The sequence below is a fragment of the Podarcis vaucheri genome (genome assembly GCF_965113315.1).
Source record: "Podarcis vaucheri genome assembly, chromosome: 11".
Classification (NCBI taxonomy): domain Eukaryota; kingdom Metazoa; phylum Chordata; class Lepidosauria; order Squamata; family Lacertidae; genus Podarcis; species Podarcis vaucheri.
The window spans coordinates 65,340,279-65,359,535 of record NC_138749.1 but is presented as its reverse complement, the minus strand read 5'-3'; the positions used below and the strand labels follow the sequence as shown (position 1 = coordinate 65,359,535).

Genomic DNA, 19,257 nt, shown 5'->3' with positions numbered 1-19,257 from the left:
GCGGGGCTTCCCCGAAGAGGCTTCGTGGGCCGGGGGACCCCTCCCTCCCGGCTTCCCACGGCGGGGCAGCCCGGAGCCGGATCCCGGCCCCCTCCCGCTCCTCCGCCGTCCTGGGAACAGGGCTGCTCTTCCCCAGGCACAGCTCTGCAGCTTGTACTTGCATCCCTATCCCAATCAAAATCCTAGCCTCCCCCCCCCCAAAAAAAAAAATCTATGAGTGTCTTTAGCTGGACGCCTGCTTTGTATTGCAGTCTTGCCTGGAAATCACCGCCAGTGCAAGGTGCAATCTTGCCCATTCTGTTTCAGAGCGACACATTTCAATGTGCTTCCTGGAGACAGGGATTACTGATATGTTGGGTGTGGGGGGGGGGGGGAGTTGACATTAGCATGTCTTTCACAATGTACCCTGGACTTGAGTTGGGGATTGGGGTTTATTTAATTTTTTAAAATTAATTTTGTATACTACAAATCCATATAATTCAGGGCGCTTCACAAGATAAATTATGAACAGTTACATCTTTGTCACTGTCTATCTGGCCGACACAGCCCACGACTGGGGCTTGAGCCCGCTGAAGGCGCCGGGAGGAATTGTAGGGCAAACGGAGATCTACTGTAGCTGCCCTGACACCTAGGGATCCCTTCGAGCGACTGGGCAGGCGAAAGCACCCGCTTACTCACGTGACGCGCAGGGAATCCCCTTATACACAAGGAGTTCATTTAGTCCGAAATGCTGCATCGCTTTGAGCCTTGGTTGAATTTAGGCCCTACATCCAGCAACCGGGATGTAGCAATGAAGCGATCGACACGACAGTGCCTCTGGGCATGTGCAGAGTGAATTTCATTCGCCAGCGAGGATTACCCCGCGCGGGCTTCTCACGCACAGGGCGTCTTTACCAGGTATTCCTACCGCACCGAGGAGGTTCTATTTTTTAGAGCAGCAGCTCCGCGGGGTTTGCTGGGCTCCGCTAAAGAAGGCTGCTGCCTCGGTCGCCTCGCTTGCCTGGCCGGGCCTTTGCCCCCTTCCCGGCGCTGAGTCGCCCGCGGAAGAACCGCGGAATAAAAAGTTCCGGTCTCGGGGCGGAGCGAGGGCGAAGCCTCTTCGGTTGCCCCGGCGACCAGGCGCGGCGCGGAGGCCTGCGAGGCGGCGGCGCTTGTGGGGCGGCCGCGATGGAGCTGGGCCCTCCGGACGTGATGGAGCGGCGGGGAGCCCTGACGCTGCGCTCGCCCTGCGCCGACTACGGGAGGCCCACCCTGGTGCACCGCTGGTGAGGGGAAGGCTCCGGGGCTGCGCGCTGGGGGAAAGGCGTGCTCGAGTTGCGGGGCTTTCCAGGCCGGTTGGGCGTGCATGTTCTGGCGCAGCCTGTGGTTGAAATGGTTTCAGTTGCTTGTCGTGCTTCAAGCAACACCCTAAAAACTCTGAAAGTGCCGCCCCCGCCCCCCCCCGGAATGTGATGGATCTTGCACAGATGGCGGGTGTCGAGAACCAGCTCGACATCAGTAAGAAAATCAGTAAGAAATCAGTCTCACACCAAGATGACTTGAAGAAAAAGCTTTGGCTTCAGCCGTGCCATGTTTATTGTGTGCAGTAAGAAATAAATCATCCTCTCTCCTCCAGCACTGCGCTTGTTCTGCCTGGTACTCAAAGGTAACAATCAAAGGAATGCAACCTTGCTTTTGCCCACAGACAAAGAGAGTGTTATGCTACGTGAGCCAATCATTAGTCTAGCATGAGGTGGTCACGTGCTCATCATGCTCTTAACAATATCTCGTGCTGTAAAATCACTCTGCAATAATAAGAACTCTGCTCATGCTCTTATGTACAAGCAATCATTTTCCCACATGCCCTCTTTTCTTGTTTATATTATTAGAGGGACCCTTAATCAAAATTGCATTCCCATTACCTAAGCGTTTATATTTTAAATATATAAATTTCCCTTGTAATCCCTGTGGTGGGCCGTGGTCGAAACCACCATTCAATATATTGGGAAATCAAAAAAAAGCAAGCATTGAATACAATCAGCACATCATAATAAAATCAACAATACATGCAATTACAATCAATAATAAATTTCTTAACCATAATCCATTAAGTAACCAAGAAAATAACCAATCCCATGGATCAAAACCTTCAGGTGGATTCAAAGGATTATGGGTTATCATTTGTTCCATATAATCAATAATAGCAGAGATATTGGTTGATTGATCAGTTATATACATACAACAATGAAAATGAATTAAGACATAAATTCCACCTTTAGAGGCAAAGATTACATTTAAAGCATAAAAAATTTATAAAGCAACTTCTCTCATTTCTGACTTTTTTTTTGTTTTTTTGTTAATTATTTTTAAAACAAAGATGATAGAATTAAAAACAAAGCTTCGGTCCAATTTGCCACAGAATAACCCTAAATCAGATTGAAGCAAATATGCAGATTTACTGCTCTTTCTCATCCAGTCCAACCAAGCATAAAAATCTATACATGCAGCCTGTTGTTCATAAGTCATATAGGTTGTGACATAAGTAACTGAGACCTTTGGCCTACCACTCATAGTGGTAACATTAAGAAAACAAGAAGATCCATTAACATACTCATAGGTCCAATTACAATATGGATAATGACCTAAAAATTTATTGCTATTATGATTAAAACGAAAACAATAAGGCACTATTTCTGCAAGCAACAAAACACAGGTGATAAACTTATACGATTGTCCTTCATATTATTGCTAATCTTAAATGAAGCATTTACTGGAATGCTAGAATACCACCACCAAAAAAAAAAAAAGCTCAAAGCTTTTTAAAGCTTTTCAAAATCATTTTTCTCAGCAGCTAAAAGGCAATAGCCAAGCATATTCCGCTTGCTGTAACTAAAAAGATTGCAACAAGGTCGAGAACAGAGCCCATTGTCTTCGTAGGCCTTGCTAAAGAACCATATTGCAACTTTCTTTCTGTCCGGGAACCATGCCAAAGCACAAAAATGAAACAACTGGAACACACTAAAATCCTCTCACCCCCTCCCTTGCCAAGAGTCCACAATAGTTCCAAGACAGCCCTCTGTACATGCTCAGGGGAACACATCATAGGGCAGGACTCCTGAGGGAGGAGAAAAAAAAATCTGGGGGGTAAAATCCAAGCGATGCCAGTCCAGCAAGGACATCTTTCAAAGCCAGGCTCACTTCCCAAACAAGAGGCAGCAAAACTGTAATGATGTTTGGTGGTTGAAGTGGCTTCCCAGGGAAAAGGGGGCCAATGCAGTAGTGATGAAGATGGCCTTTCAGCGTGCCAGGAAACACTGGAACAGCTGTGGAAGAGCCTCTTCCATTGCAGAGGTGATTGTGATCTTGTCCGCTGGATTCTTGTGTCCTTTAAGGGCAGAAAATAGTGGAGACAAAGTGGAGGTGGGCAGGTCCAAATAACTCTTTATCCAATTCAGCTGTCCAAGAATTTGTTGTAAATCCACCAATCTAAGATAACCAGGAAACTGTAGTTGAGGCGTAACTGGAATGGCTGCAGATGCTGTCAGCTTGTGTCCCAGGTACGTAATGGGTAAAGTCCGCTGTATTTTTTTCCTTAGCCACTGTCAAGCCAACAGGTTTTATCCTTTGCAGGATTTTGGGACACGGCGGAGGACAAGGCCGTGGCTAGCAGACCGTGGCTAGCAGTGCCCACTGACTGGCAGGCTTTAAGCATATCAGCAATGGCTATATTTGATGTTGCCATTAGAAAGCTCAGTGCTTGCTTACAGTCCTCATTTGAATTATCAAACGCAAGCTGGCGTACAATCAGTTCTTGTGCTGCCAGGTCCTGAACTTGCCGCTTGAAGGTATTATACAAGCGATCAACAAATTGTCCATAGGGCTTTGTAGGACCCTGTCTGACGCTGCCCCATCGGCCATTGCGCTCAGTCTTGTCATCAGGGACAGAGGCCAAAGTCTCTTGGGCTGAGGCTGAGGTGGCTGCCCAATACATAGGATCAAGGGCCAACTGTTGGGCAATGGTAAGAAAATTGCCTCCTCCCGTCAGCCCATCGAGAACATTGGTTTGGGTCAGCATGACGGGGGCTGGGGGTGCAGGAGCAATCTCAGGAAAGAGATTTGGAGTATCAGAATCAAAAGGCAGCAACGGAGCTGCAGTACAAAGAATCTCTTCTTGGAGAGGAGTGTAAATGGGGGGTGTGGAATGCGAAGAATGCAGAGGAGGGACGACAGGAGCCGAAGGAGGAAAAATGTCTGCCTGTCTAGGAGGCTGATAAGACGGTGCTTCTGAAGGCAGCATGAGGACTGGGAGGGGGGGCAAAGGAGCTGAAGCAGCGGCCAGGAGGAGATTTGTAGGAGTTAGGCTTGAGATAGCCTTATAAACCTTACAGCAGGCATGCAAAACTTTGACATCAATCTGAGGATGGTTTTGGAAAAATTGTCCTATTTTTTCCCAGTCTTTTAAATGATAATTCCCATTCTGAGGAAACCAGGGACAGTGGGTATCCAAGGCTTCTATAAGGGACTTCAAATCAGCATCTGAGACAATGAAGCTGTTGCTGGCCAAAAGAAATTTAAGGTCTTCAAAAAACTTTTTCTGTGGTGGAGAGAGAGACTGCCCCATAATGGCAAAAGAAAGGGGGGGGTCGGGAGCACTCACCAGGGATCCACTAGGTGGATGAACGACGCGTCTGCAGCCCTTGCCGGGCGAGATAAGTGCTGATAAGTCCTTAACGTAGTCCAGAATCACATACACGGGGTACCAAGGGAGCACTCACCGGGATCCATAGCGGATGAAAGACGTGTGGTGAGCGCTGAACGATGAGAAACAACGTGGAGTCCGAAGGTAGTCACACGGGGTACCAAATGTCGAGAACCAGCTCGACATCAGTAAGAAAATCAGTAAGAAATCAGTCTCACACCAAGATGACTTGAAGAAAAAGCTTTGGCTTCAGCCGTGCCATGTTTATTGTGTGCAGTAAGAAATAAATCATCCTCTCTCCTCCAGCACTGCGCTTGTTCTGCCTGGTACTCAAAGGTAACAATCAAAGGAATGCAACCTTGCTTTTGCCCACAGACAAAGAGAGTGTTATGCTACGTGAGCCAATCATTAGTCTAGCATGAGGTGTTCACGTGCTCATCATGCTCTTAACAATATCTCGTGCTGTAAAATCACTCTGCAATAATAAGAACTCTGCTCATGCTCTTATGTACAAGCAATCATTTTCCCACAGGCGGGCGCCTCTGGGCAGGAGTCTCTTGTGTGTGCTGCTTTGGTAGCCCCCATCTAACTTATTACCGTGTTGTTGTTTTGAAGGTACTACAAGAGAGAAGCAGAACCGAAGGACTATGACATACATGAAATTCCTTTGGGCTCTAAAAACTTATGTCGCTCTACCTACTGGCGACTTGGAACCATAGATGAGGTAAGAAAGCGTCTTTCCTCTTTCATGCCTATAAACAGGTCAGGAGTATAATTTTAATTAGCTGTCAAAATATTATTCCTTGTATTTGACTATGAAGAATAATTAGAAATATTTTTAAAACAAATTTCAGTAGCAATATAACTTATTTAAAATTGTCTTAGTTTGAAAAGCTGGTTGTTGTATGGAATGGGGAGGATTGTGTGACTGAAAAAAAGTCTTAATACAGTAGCCCAATCCTATGCGGGTGGCGCTGTGGTCTAAACAACTGAGCCTCTTGGGCTTGCCGCTCAGAAGGTCGGCGGTTCGAATCCCCGTGACGGGGTGAGCTCCCGTTGCTCGGTCCCTGCTCCCGCCAAACTAGCAGTTCAAAAGCACGTCAAAGTGCAAGTAGGTACCGCTCCAGTGGGAATGTAAACGGTGTTTCTGTGCGCTGCTCGGGTTCACCAGAAGGTGCTTAGTGTTCTCCTTTCATGCATGATACATGATGTTGTATGTGTAAAAGAGCCATCACAAACCAGCAGGCAGAACTTTCCAATAACTAGCCCATCTAAATACAATTACTTTTTTATATTGTTTTTTGTTTTTATTGAAGATTTTCTTGGGTAACAGAAGTACATACAGCATCTCTGCTTTAGGTTCTAAGAGTCCTTTCTGCGGATGTTACACTAGTGGCCAAAATTGTGGAAACCTTTTTGAAAAAGTGTATTTCCAAGGTTTGATGGCTCATAACACCCCACCACTTAATGGATCCAAATGGTTTCCAGAGAGTGGTAGGGGATGTTTTATACTATGCTGATGGCCTTTCAGATGGTGGCCGGCTGGAATGCGGAGTTAACCAGGGCTATTGACTGTCTGGCTCCGAAGCGCCCGCTCTGATTGCATGGAGCCCAGACAGCTCTGCTGAAGAATTGAAAGACTGTGCCTACGTGACAGAAGAAAATTATCTGGGTGTATATAAGATGACATGGTGCAATGTAATGTGAAGTTGAGTGCAAGGGCTGTTTGGTGCAGACTTTAGGAATTCCAAGGAAAAAGCCATTTTTGTCTCTTTAAAAAAAGGTTTAAAAGATTAAACTGAGCTAAAACCCATGTTAATTGGACGGTGGAATAATGGGATCAGTGTTATTTGGAGTGATGAGACCAAAATGTCCTTGCCTGGTAGTGATGGCATGAAATACATGAGGAGAATTGGAGATTACATCCTACTTACATTACAATTACAGTGCAACACCCAGGTATGTGTTGTAATCTGGGGTTGTATGACAGCAAAAGGTTTGGGCAGAATTTGCATCATTAATGGGATGTAAATGCCCCCAAATACATAGCCCAGACCTTAACCCAATTGAAAATCTATGGAGCCAGCAATACAAACCCAATTAATAGAGGCAATAATTCAATCTTGGTTTCACATTATTACAGCTGCAGAACGAAAAAACTTGGTTCACTCCATTGTCGAGTGCCAGCTCGACATCTGAAGAAATCAGTCTCACACCATGATGGGTTGAAGAAATATGGCTGCTCTGGCTCCCTTAGAGCTACTGCAGCACAGCCTTTATTGTGTGAAGTCAGAAAGATACAAAATACAAGCAAAAGCAATTTGTTCTCAGCCAGCAGATAAGGACCATCGCACTAGACCATGCGAGCATCAGGCCATGCTAGTTGACCAATCATTTGGGACAGCACGAGCTATTCACGCGCTGTTCATGCTCCAAGGATGCTCTTAGCTATGAAATCACCCTGCAACAATAAGAACTTTGCTCATGCTCTCATGTACAAGCAATCATTTTCCCACACTCCATGGGAAGGCGTTGTAAAGGTTACCCAACTAAGTATTAACTGACATGGTGATAATTTTTGTATAATTTTTTTAAATTAATTTTCAGTTAATAACATTCCAATTGGTAACAAATCAAACTGACTCTTGCCACATCACAATACAAACAGTAAAGCCAATTATACTTTCCAAATTAAAATTTTCAAGAGCACTTCCCATGTTTTGGCTGTTGGGAGAAAGTTTATTTCCCTTGTTCCTGCTTTCTTTTTTTTCCAATTTCATAATTCCAATCTTATCCCATTGTCTTATATCACATTCACTGCTGTATGATTTTCAGTCGCGTTTAGCAAATCCATATGTCTATTATTATGCAAGAGGCATTTTATTTTGTGTTGTTATCCATCGATTGGTTTTCAGCACAGTCCCCCCTGGTTGCCCTCCCTTTTTATTCCACAGTCTTATCGTCAAGGGTTCTGGGCTCTCTTCCAGCTCTCCTTCTTTTAGTAAGATTTAAGGCACAGCAATCTTTTAGGTCTTTTAACGAGCTGATGTTCCAAATATGAGTCTTGCGTAGAAAAGCAGGGCCATAGGGTATATTGCACAATCAGTAATTGTTAGGTTCCTCTGAAATCCAAGCTTGCTCTCCCTGGGCCCTAGGGAAATCTCGCGAGGATCAAAGATTCACCCTCACTTTGACATTAATGCAGCAAATGCAGTTTTTTGTGTGAAAAATTCCCCTATTATAATCCATCGATTATCTTCAGCCTCTCCTGGAGGGGAGGCCGTTTCTTTTTCTCCTGCACCACAGCCTGCGCCCTTTTCTCAACCCGAGCCACATGTATATCTGATCTTGTTTTTGCCAGTTCTAATTGGAGCTCTCCACAGAGGACCATGCGATCAAGCATCAAATTCTCCAACTTTACCATTCCTCCTGCATTTTATTTAGATAGTTGATTCTTTCTTGGTGAGGTTTGCCAAATCATGAAGTAACAAATGTAGAAATACAGAAACAGAAACTACCACTCACCTCCCTTAAATCACAGCACAACAATGAAAGTCCTTTTCAGATCAAAGCCTTGGCACCCAGTGACTGATGTATTTAGCAGGTCTTTTTTATTGCCTTCATTCCAGAACACGCCTGTTTCTTAGTCTGAATTTTAATAGTTTTTTGAGGAACAGGGATCCTCCCGCTCATGGCGATGACTCTGGAGAGTTTCCAGTTCGTGCAGTGCTCAGTGTCCCTGCCCCTGCATTCTGTAGTGAGCGGCAGTTATTGGACAAGGTGATGGCAAGCCCCCCTACCCTGAGGGGTGGGTCGGCAGGGATAATTACCCCCATATTATCCCTGAAAACTTGCACAATTGGGGTCCAGTGCCCTGGGAAAGCAGCCAAATGCCATGGCAGGAAACTGGTGAGAATTTTTGTATATCTATTTTTTTCTATGTGTTTCACATTTCTTCTTTATGACTTCTGTTGTAATAAATAATCCTTCATAAAAGTTATTGCATTGCATTCTTCATTAAATTATCTTTCCATTGATATATAACTTTATGGTATTACTCCAAAAAAGTGGTGTTATAAGCCATCAAACCTCAGAAATACAGTTTTTCCAACAGGTTTCTACAATGTTGACCACTAGTGTACTTTTGATGTGAGACACCAAAGTTATAGAGAGTATGAGGTTGAGGGAGAAAAGATGTACGGGGGTGGGGTAGTGAACTTTCATTATTTTACATCATGTACATGCAAGATTTTTGTGTCAGTGTCATGCGGGTAGGTTCTTTATCCATTCATTGATTAGTTTTCATTGGCGGTGGGAGATGGAGACCATTCACACATGAGTCAACTGTTTGGGCTCGTCCACACTTTCGCTTATGTCATGACTAGAAAGCATGCATCCAAGCAGTTTTCCAGTTGACCGGAGCTTTCTAGGCACGGGCCCGAGTGATTTCCCCCGTGCCTTACCTCCAGGGAAAACCAGAATTGCTATTTGTTCCAGTTGAGTGCTAAACAGCGGTTTTCCCCAGGGGAAAGCAGTGGGAGAAGGGGAAGTGTGGATAAGCCCTGAGTGTTGATTCAACAAATAATAATTATTATAAATGTAGTACAAACCAGGTGAAGTTGGAAGGGTGAATAAGATGCAGGAGCAGCCTGCTGGCAATGTGAAAGCCAGCATAATTCTTAAAGCAGAGAGTTGCAGAGTTTAGCACACTTTGATTTTCATGGAATCAGATTAACCTGAATATACTCCTTGCTTAACTTTCTGAGGCCAGTTCAAATCAAATCCAAAAACTGATATTATAGTATTATAGCAGTTGATACAAACCTATACACTGATTTAATTGTAAGTGAATTAAAATGGTACCTCTGGTTGCGGACGGGATCTGTTCTGGAGGTCCAGTTCGATCCCAAGGTTTCCACAACCTGATGACCGCTTCTGCGCGCGCACATGCGGCGAAACCCGTAAAATACTTCCAGGTTTGTCACGCGTGCATCCCAAAGTTTACGTAACCAGAGGGTTACGTAAACGGAGGTACGACTGTATTAACGTATGTCTTGACCATATAGTTGGTGGTAGAGCCATCATGCAAGAATAGTATACCTTTTATCAATTCATTCAACTAAATGGGTGTGTGGGTCGTGCCAGTTTTAAAGTATTGATATATAAAATAGCTTTTCCGCAATTTTCTGTCACATTCTGATCCTCCAAACCTCAAAAAAGCAGAGGGCAGCCAATATGTTATGCAGATTATTAGATTATTTCCTCTCTAATCAAAAGCTCCCTAAGGTGTGGAAATATTATTTATTTTCAACATGATTGGAATCAGTTTCTTAATTGCTGTGGTGGACTCATTCCTTACATGCATCTCTTGGAAGCAAATTCAACTCACAGCATAATGGATCTAAGGCCAAGGAGATGGAAGGGATTTCTGTAACTCCTTGCCCTCCCATGAAATCATTGACACAGGCCAAGGAAGGATGGGGTTCAGCTTGCTTCTAGAAACCTATCCATGTCTTATGCTTGTCAGGCTAGATAGGTCATGGTAAGTTTGATGGGGCTACATGGTTGGATCAGTAAGGGAGAGGAGTGAGGCAGGGGTGAAGCATGATGAGGAGGAGAAGTATAATGGCAGGATCAGGAACTTCTTCCAGAAAAATACTCTACATCCATAAGAATAATTGGCATATAAAAGCACATATAATTTTTCATTACATTTAATAAGTTGACGGCTGGTGTGTTTCTAAAACCTACTCCTTTCTCTGTTACATTTCCATTTAGAAATGGGTAACCACATATGAAGACCATTTGTCTCAACCCTACAGAATTAAAGAATATAAAGAACTAGACATTCGGAAGTCTCTGTTGGATGAAGATAATTTTGAAATAGCTGTTATTGGCAGGTATTTCTGGAAGCTTTTGAATCCATACTCAGTATTCAAATAATACTGCATTATAGGATATAGCACATTGTGAATTCCTGTTTTCGCCCCCTTTTTCTTCATATCTTATGCTATTTGTGCGGCAAACATTTGAGTGCCATTAATATTGGATGCCAATAATTTCTACATTTGCTCCAAAGTATCTGTGATAGAGGTGGTAGTTCATCAAAAGTAGAATGAGAAACTGGCATCCTCCATTAAATTTGTTTAGTTCAGAATTAATGTTGTACCTTGCCTCTTTGTGCTGTTGATGGAAAGTTATGCTCTATACTAGAGACATTTGTCAGGATGATAATAGTTTTGCTCTTCAGCTACTGCTAAGCAGTAAAGTTTAAAAATAAATAAATGTTTGAACCCGTCTGTCACATTTCATCCAGTAGAGAGCAGCAATGACCACTTGCAAAAATGCCGTGTGATAACCCTACAACTGTGTCAAAAGCAACAGCATTTTATTGTAGCATGAAAACATTGTGGCAATAATGTCTCTTAATAACTGAATTTGATCCAATGACTACTGATCATTTATTTAATACCCACCCACTCATGGGAATTGAATTCATCATAAAACACTTAATATCTGACTTGCTTAATGCTTTATTGTTTTGCTTGAAGTCTGAAAAACTCTCTTTTTGCAGGGAGACAGGGTTACCTGAAACAGGTCCTGGAGCCGTATTGCCCTGTCACTCTCCAGATCACTTTAAAATGTTAGTACTTGCAAAATTGTAATAACTAGATAATTTATGATCAGATTCTGTACTGCATTTTAAGGGTTGGAAAGATCTATAGTGTTCACAGAGAAGTAATTAACAACCACTGTTTTTGCATTGGATAACATGTGTGCACTAGTTTCAGTTCCAACATAGTTAATTATTTTAGTGGTTGTATTTTGCATTAAAATATTAATCATATTTTTTATTTTCAAGCAAGGAAAAATACGAATGTTTCCTCTCCATGCTGCTTTGTTAAAACTCTTGTGATATCTTATTTTCCTCTTGAGTTTGCTTCCAATACTTGCATAGGATACCTTGAAACTGCTTAAGAAGACTGGAGTACCCATTTCTTCATTAAATGCATTGGCATAATTTTGTATTTTGAAACACAATGAGAAGTTTTCTGTTGCTTTTGACCATGACCCAGTGAAATATTTCCCTGGCAATTAAGGATTCAGTACCCGGGAATACATGTACAGTATAGGATCTCACTGTAAGTGATGTTAGTATCATTACTGGACTAGTCCCAAATAAATGGTTGTATGTTCTGTCATAGCACTTCCACTTTCTGTTCATTTGTGTATGCAAAAGAAAATGGATCTGAGGAATAAACCTTGGCTGCACAGTCTGGGTTAGCAAGGAGAGAGCTTGTTCACACCATATGCTAAGCCCAGCTTCAGTGCTTTGTGGAAGTAGAAAAGACAGGCATGGAGCAAACTGGCTATGAGCTCCTCCCTGGGAACCTGCAGATTTGCATGGTCCCAGGAAGCCATAGTTTGGCTGACCATGGTGTGCAAATCAGGCTTTTAGCTCATGGGTTTATGTAAACATTTTGAGATATTTTTTGAGGAAAGTATAATTTTCTTCTAAAAGGTTTTCTGGCTAGTAACTGGTTTTGTCTGCTTTTGTTTTGAATAAAAAAAGCTGCAGTATTTACCTTACTAGAATTACAAGCAATTTATGTTCCAAAACATAAACTTTAAAAATGATTAGCATTGTGATTGAGACTTGAGGAAAGTAGATGACTAGCATTAACATTTGAGAGAGGCTTTGAAACTGAAAACAGCAAATTAAATGACCCTAAACAGAAAGGCAGTGGAGCAGTAAATCAAATCCAGAAGGCCAATGCTACTTTAAAAAATAAATTGAATTAAATCTGAGAATGTTAAAAGGAGAATGTTAGCCGCTTTGAGACTCCTTCGGGTAGTGATAAAGCGGGATATCAAATCAAAATCCAAAAATCCAAAGAGCAAAGGAGGGCAAGATTATATCCAAGACTAGGGAGCAGATGCAGGAAACAACTTCTGGTGAAACGAAAGTATGTTAAGTTTTAATTTTATCAGCATCTGATTCACCATATTTATTTCCTAAGAATATGGTGTTGATAAATGTTTATAATACAGATATTGACAGACTGCATAGATAGTAAAACATTAAAATTCCACATTTAGAAACTGTTGTGTTGGCTATAGAATATATCTTGCTTTTCACCATCTTCTGCAACTCTACTTCATATTTCAAAGTGCATTACTATAACAGAAGTCTGGTAGCACAGACAGCATAGGCTCAGTTAATTATACTGCACTCAGTGCATGCCTAGAAGCTTCCTTCCTTTCTCCCATGTAGGTAACTTTACGACTACATTTCTCCTTGGGGTGGGGGCCTAGGCATTCTGGGTTGTAACATCTGCTCAGACTAAACTCACTGAAATTTACGTTCTTGAATTAGCCATGTCTCTTAATTTGAGTGGGTCTACTCTGAGTTTGACTAACATTGACTACAGCCCTCTGTGTATGTCCAGAGGCTTCTTTCCTTTGCATCTGCCCTGGCTGTCACTCGTGCACGTGGTGGGCAGGCTCTCGGCATGATTATTCCAAAGCTGGCAGTTAAAGCAGAGGCTAGGCATAAGCCAAGATGTCCCAAGGAGGGTGGGCACAGTCATTCACATGGGTTCCGTCCTGAGCCAGGCTGGGCAAGCATGCAGACACTTCTGTGAGTAGCTCAGCTCAGCCTGCGCCTTTTCCTACTGGAAGGCTGTGGGGCAACTGGAGCCGAGCAGGGTGCAAGGAGGTTCCAGGAGGGTCAACAACGTCTCTTCCTCCTTCTTGGGGCTTGGGGGCTCTTTGCAACAGGAAAAGCCCTGGGCACAGAGCTGACGGGGATGGAAGAATGCAACAGGCATGTATCCAAAGGACACATGTTCCTGTTGCAGCCTTACACTGCCCTGCCAGCCCTGCGCCGCTTTGCAAGTCTGGGATGTGGGATCGCAGTGTGGTTGAATATTTTAGTGGGTAAACTAGCTAGACCCCATAAACTTGATATTTATCCCCCTGCAACTCTCCTGAAAGCTAGATATTATAATGCTTATTAGAGCTGGACCATTTGCCTTTCATGGCAACTCTGAACATATTTTAAAAAGTTAGTCACTAGCTCAGAGTACAAACTTTACAGAGTTCATCTTTAAAAGAGGTTACAAGATGATCTTGTTACAGGATGATCAGAACATGCTTTGTTTTATTTATTGGCTTGGTATGTAATAAATCATGAATTCATGATTGCTGCTGCTTTCATCATTGGGCTGAACTAGGTGAGAAGACTGAAGCCACATTGATTGTTCTTGTATCTGCCTCGTTCATATATCAAGTATAGGGTTGGGTAGGGTCTGATTTCTACATCAAAAGGTGCATATGAGCAAGGAAAGCTAAATATACCCGTGCCTTCTTGTGCCTGGGCACTTTTCTTCACCTGGGTTCCAGTCCTGGAAGTGAATGAGATAAGATTTAAGTGAGGGGCAGAAGGTGGCAGCCCTCTTTAGGGAAGGTTTTAATGTTTAACAGACTACTGTATTTCAATACTTTGTTGGAAGATGCCCAGAGTGGCTGGGGAAACCCAGCCAGATGGGCAGGGTATAAATAATAATAATAATAATAATAATAATAATAATAATAATAATAATAATAATAATAATTACATATTCTCTTGTAACTTGTTAAAATTGTAAACAGAGTCTTTGGGTCAGGGCTGGAAATTCCAGTGTCCACCTACATCAATCCTTGAACTTCCATGGCTGTCCAAATGCCAACTTGGCACAATCCATTCCTACCCTCCTAAGAGCCATATTCTGAAATTGATTGGCAGCAGTTGTGGGTTTGTTCAATTTTCCTCTAAATCGCTTCAAGAACTTTCCAGCTGTATACATGTATGAAATAAGTACAAACAACTGAGTGTTCATATGAATGTAGTGCTCTACCTGTGCCACCCTCTCATCCATATAGGGATGCCAAGGGCCATGAGAACTGTCCCAGCAAAAAAGCAGTGCTTTGGAAAACTCATATCTGGAACTGTTCTGCTGTGGGCTGTGTTGGTGAACTGGGCCATCAACTTTGGGATTCTCCAGTTAAAAACAGGCTGAGAATAGATCAACATCTGTCAGAAAATTCCAATCGAGTGCAACATGTTATATGACAAATCACAGGAATACTTCTATTTTCATTAGCATGACACTTTTTGGCAGTTCACTGGAAGTATTACTCTTCCTGTGCCTCAGGCATAGCTGCTAAATTTTCCTAGTACTGAAAAACAATTGTGGGGGTTCTGGAAATTAGCAGTCCTCATTTGGTCCAAATCCAAAGGAGAATAAATTCTGTAAAGTATAACTTGACTCTAACAGCTATTGGAACACACACTGAAAATACCTTTTTCCGCTACTTTGGTCTTGCTTACTAAAAGATCAACGTTAACTATATCTTTTAAATTGTTTTTCTAAGAGCTCTTAGAGACAGACAAGTTAAAAACATTACACAAAAGCTAGGTATAATATATACTCTCTGTGTTACAGGTTTCTAGATACAACATACCAAACAGATTATGTTCCACCATATGACTATGAACCATATGTAAGTATAAGAGCAGAATGGTTGTTTTCTACCATGCTTTACATCAAGGCCTTCATGTGTAGAACAGTAGCCATTCAGAGGTTGTTTCAAACAGGCTCTACCAGGTAAATGAAATATGTAGATTCACCCCAAGATAGTCAATTTTACATATATTACATAGCAATGAAATTGGATAGCAGCCCAGTTTGCACATAACATTAAGCCATACCATGGGTATGTGTGAATGAGAAAGCATGTGGGAACTCACAGCAACAGTTTGAGGCCCTTGCGCCTCCCTGATCATGCTGCTGCCACACTACCTAGTGCTGAGTAATTGTTGGCCTTAACCTAATGTCCAGACTCAGGCCAGTGGCAGAGGTGGGGGGACAGGGGAGGCACCCATTGCCCAAAGTGGTTTCTTCACCCCACCTTATGGGCCAACCCCACTGTACACACCCTGTGCTGTCCCCAAATCTGTTCTAGAGGGTTAGGGACAAAGTTGGGTGGAGGAAGAAGATTCTGTTATGCAAGGAAAAATCCTTGCGTTGAAAGAATGTTAACCTTGGCGCTACCTTGAATACAACCCATAATCTTTTAACTGGATTGCAAACCTGTTGTATTATTTGTTGGCCTCTAGTAGCAGTGAGAAATGTTAACTTTACCACTTAAATTGCATTGATTAATTGTGTGTGTGTGTGTGGAATACAGAGTTAAGCCAGTAAATGAGAAAGGAAAGTGTGTGGATGAATCATGGCTTGCTCTGGATCCCTTCCTTTATGCGCCAGGGATTTTAGCAGAATGGGAATCATGGCCAGATATTTTTGTAACCATGGCAACTCATAAAGGAAAGTGTTTGTCAGTACACATTTCAACTGTGATCATGATGAACACTCTCTGTCTCTCTCCCTCTCCCCGCCCTTCTGTCTCTCTCATATGCACTTGTCACGGTGTCCCATCAGATACCACCGGAAGTGGTTGAGTCATGCTGGCCACATGACCCAGAAAGCTGTCTGTGGACAAACACCAGCTTCCTCAGCCTGAAAAGCAAGATGAGTGCCGCAACCCCATAGTTGCCTTTTACTGGACTTAACTGTCCAGGGGTCCTTTTGTTGTTGTTTAGTCGTTAGTTGTGTCCGACTCTTTGTGACCCCATGGACCAGAGCACGCCAGGCATTCCTGTCTTCAGGGGTCCTTTACCTTTTACCTTTTTTACCATATGCACATCCTTTGGACATTTTGATCTCATTAAGCATACCAGTGCAAGGTTCTGCTTCAAGTTAATGTGTAAAATGCATTTGCCATCATTAGCATCCTTGGCTCCTCAAGCTCCTTCTAAGCATGCCTAGGCACCCTCTATGTCTCCTCAATCTCTGCTACTATCACATAGTTTCTTGACTATTTAATTTAAAATATTCCTTACTTATGCGTCATACAAAGATTCCAGGAGAGTGTACTTAAGCACAAATAAAAACTAATTAACATAATTTTTAAAATGCAGCAAAATATAACAAGACAAAATCAAATAGAAACCCCAACAAAACCACCTACAATTTTAAAAGGCTAAAATACCTGGGCAAGTAGGAATGGCCCCACTGGTCAACAAAACCAGGTGTGTCTCCTTGGCAAACACATTAAAATGTTGACACATCAGTACAAAAAGACATCTGCTTTATATAACATAATCCACTAAAGAGGGTACCTGGAGCAATACTGGAACAAATCTTAAGACATAGGCATCCTCATATGGCAAGATGCCATTATTCAGGTATTTGGACTCCAAGCTGTTTAGGACTTTAAAGTAAGGACCAGCACCTTAAATTAGGGTTAGAAGCAAATAAGCAGTAGATATTTCAAAATAAGTGAAATATGAACAACCTCAGCTATACCCGCCAACACTCTTGCAGCCAGATTTTTCATGAATGGAAGCTTCTAGGGATGTCTTTAAGGGCATCCCCCTGTATAATACATTAGTGATCAAAGAGAGAGGTTCCCAGAACACAGATCACCAAAGCAGGACTCCTTATTCAGGAACAGTTGCAGTTGCAAACCAGCCAAAGTTGGTAAAATACACCCTGGGCCACTGAGGATCCAATGCTGGGATCAGGGAATATCTTCAAACTCAAGTCTTCAGGGCCAGATGAGCTGCATCCAAGAGTATTAAAAGAACTGGCAGATGTGATCTCAGAACCACTGGCAGTCATCTTTGAGAATTCCTTCTTTAGCCCCATGCAGCCTCTCCCGGCAAGGAGAGGCTGCGCGGGGCTAAAGGGGAAGCCAAAACAGCGAGCGGGATCCATCCCGCTCGCTGCCTTGCCTTCTTCCATAGCTCCGCACAACCCCTCTGGCAGGGAGAGGTTGTGTGCGGCCTGTACACTGCTCTTTGGGGCTGGGGGGGGGAAATATTTTTTTCCTTGATTTCCCCCCCCCCTAAAAACTGGGTGCGCCCTATGGTCCGGTGCGCCCTATGGTGCGAAAAATACGGTGATCAAAATCAAGAGGATTTACTTTAAATAAAATATGTTTAGGATGAGAAGGATAAAGTGAAATATTTCTCTCTCTGAAATTTACCATGGGATACAGCTTACGCCCAATCCCACAAATTCACTCTTCTCCTTCTTTGCTCTTGGTTTTTTAAAAAATATTTTCTGCTGCTGTCACCAGGAATAAACTTTAAAAACTGTTTGCTTTGTTGCCCTAGCACTGGCTTCTTCAACCTCGGCCCTCCAGAAGTTTTTGGCCTACAACTCCCATGACCCCTAGCTAGCAGGACCAGTGGTCAGGGATGCTGGGAATTGTAGTCTCAAAAACATCTAGAGGGCCGAGGTTGAGGGAGCCTGCCCTAGCACTGATGTTCAATCTATTTTATCTGCTGTGAAAATGGTAGCTGTTCTAAACCAAGACTGTTTAACCAGGGGAGCTAATGGCACAAGGTTTTCTATGGGGGCCACAAGGGCTGCAGCTTAGGGGTGGAGCGTCTGCTTCCCATGTAGAAGTTCCAGGTTCAATCCGGCAGGGCTGGTCATGTCGCCAGTTGGAGCTCTGAAAAGCCCCCCCCCCCCCCAGTTGACATGGGCAATAGTGAGACAGGTGGACCAGGGGTCGGATTCAGTACAAAGCAGCTTCTTGGGTTTTCTAGGTTGTGGCAGAGTTTTGCTTGATGTGCAAACACAACCATTGCCTCTCTCATCATCAAAAATGGTTTCCCAATTTGCCTTCTGATTAATAACATGCCCTTGAATGTATTTTCTTTAGATTGAGCTTCAGCCAGATGGCTACTCTGTAGTTCACAGAAAATGTCATTCTCAGTTTACTGACACGGCTGATTACAGAAGACACGGGATCAACACATGGCAAGATGAGAGTGGGTTGTATGGTAATGCAGATCTAAGGCAAAAAGTATTTCCTGTAACTAGCCCCATACGGACAAATGTGAATGAAGATAATTCTTAAGCACTAGCAACTCTACAAAAGTAAAGTCTATCTTTGTATCTGATTATTGTAGAATCATACTGCAAAATAAACAACATTGCAACTTTTAGAATAGTTGGTTATAGAATAAATCCATATACGGTACTTATATAATGGATGTACCAAATTGGAATCCTGTTGTTAACCTGTTCAAAAAAACAAAATAAAAACCCAGATTACTGAAATTCTCTGTGATGGATTAAGCCAACAGATGTCAAGTTAGAGGAATTCTGTAAATTATTGTGCTTTGCTTAGGAAGGAACTGCATGTTACATTAGTTTGGGCTGCTGTCAAAAATAGCAAGTACATTTTAAATTCTCTTATAGCTTTCTGCTTATCCTTCCCACATCCTGCAACATGGTCTGCCATTGACAAGGGGGTCACTTAGTATTAATATATAGTGCTGTGATGATAAGATTTGGTTAGTCATCCTTTTATACACACAGGGGGTGGGGAGTTAATATGCATTTGCCATATTTAGTGAACACCGCCTAAAACAGTTGGCTTGCTTGCAGGGTCATCTATATCCTATCACTATGTTGGAAGCTGCCCAGAGTGGCTGAGGCAACCCAGTCAGATGGGCAAAG

At 42.8% G+C, this 19,257-nt stretch overlaps 1 protein-coding gene across 3 annotated transcripts; it reads left to right on the top strand.

Moving 5' to 3' along the window:
* Positions 1-707: 707 nt before the first annotated feature.
* Positions 708-18,855, top strand: CFAP95 (cilia and flagella associated protein 95). 3 transcript variants are annotated; one of them, XM_082241674.1, is made up of 6 exons: positions 708-848; positions 5,294-5,402; positions 10,457-10,578; positions 11,253-11,321; positions 15,166-15,223; positions 18,455-18,855. In XM_082241674.1, the coding sequence occupies exons 1-6, from the start codon at positions 823-825 to the stop codon at positions 18,650-18,652; spliced, it is 582 nt and encodes a 193-aa protein (XP_082097800.1). In that variant the 5' UTR covers positions 708-822; the 3' UTR covers positions 18,653-18,855. The 3 variants fall into 3 exon arrangements, with proteins under 3 accessions (XP_082097800.1, XP_082097798.1, XP_082097799.1); XM_082241672.1 differs by lacking the exon at positions 708-848 and adding an exon at positions 1,125-1,265; XM_082241673.1 differs by lacking the exons at positions 708-848; positions 11,253-11,321 and adding an exon at positions 1,125-1,265.
* Positions 18,856-19,257: the final 402 nt, after the last annotated feature.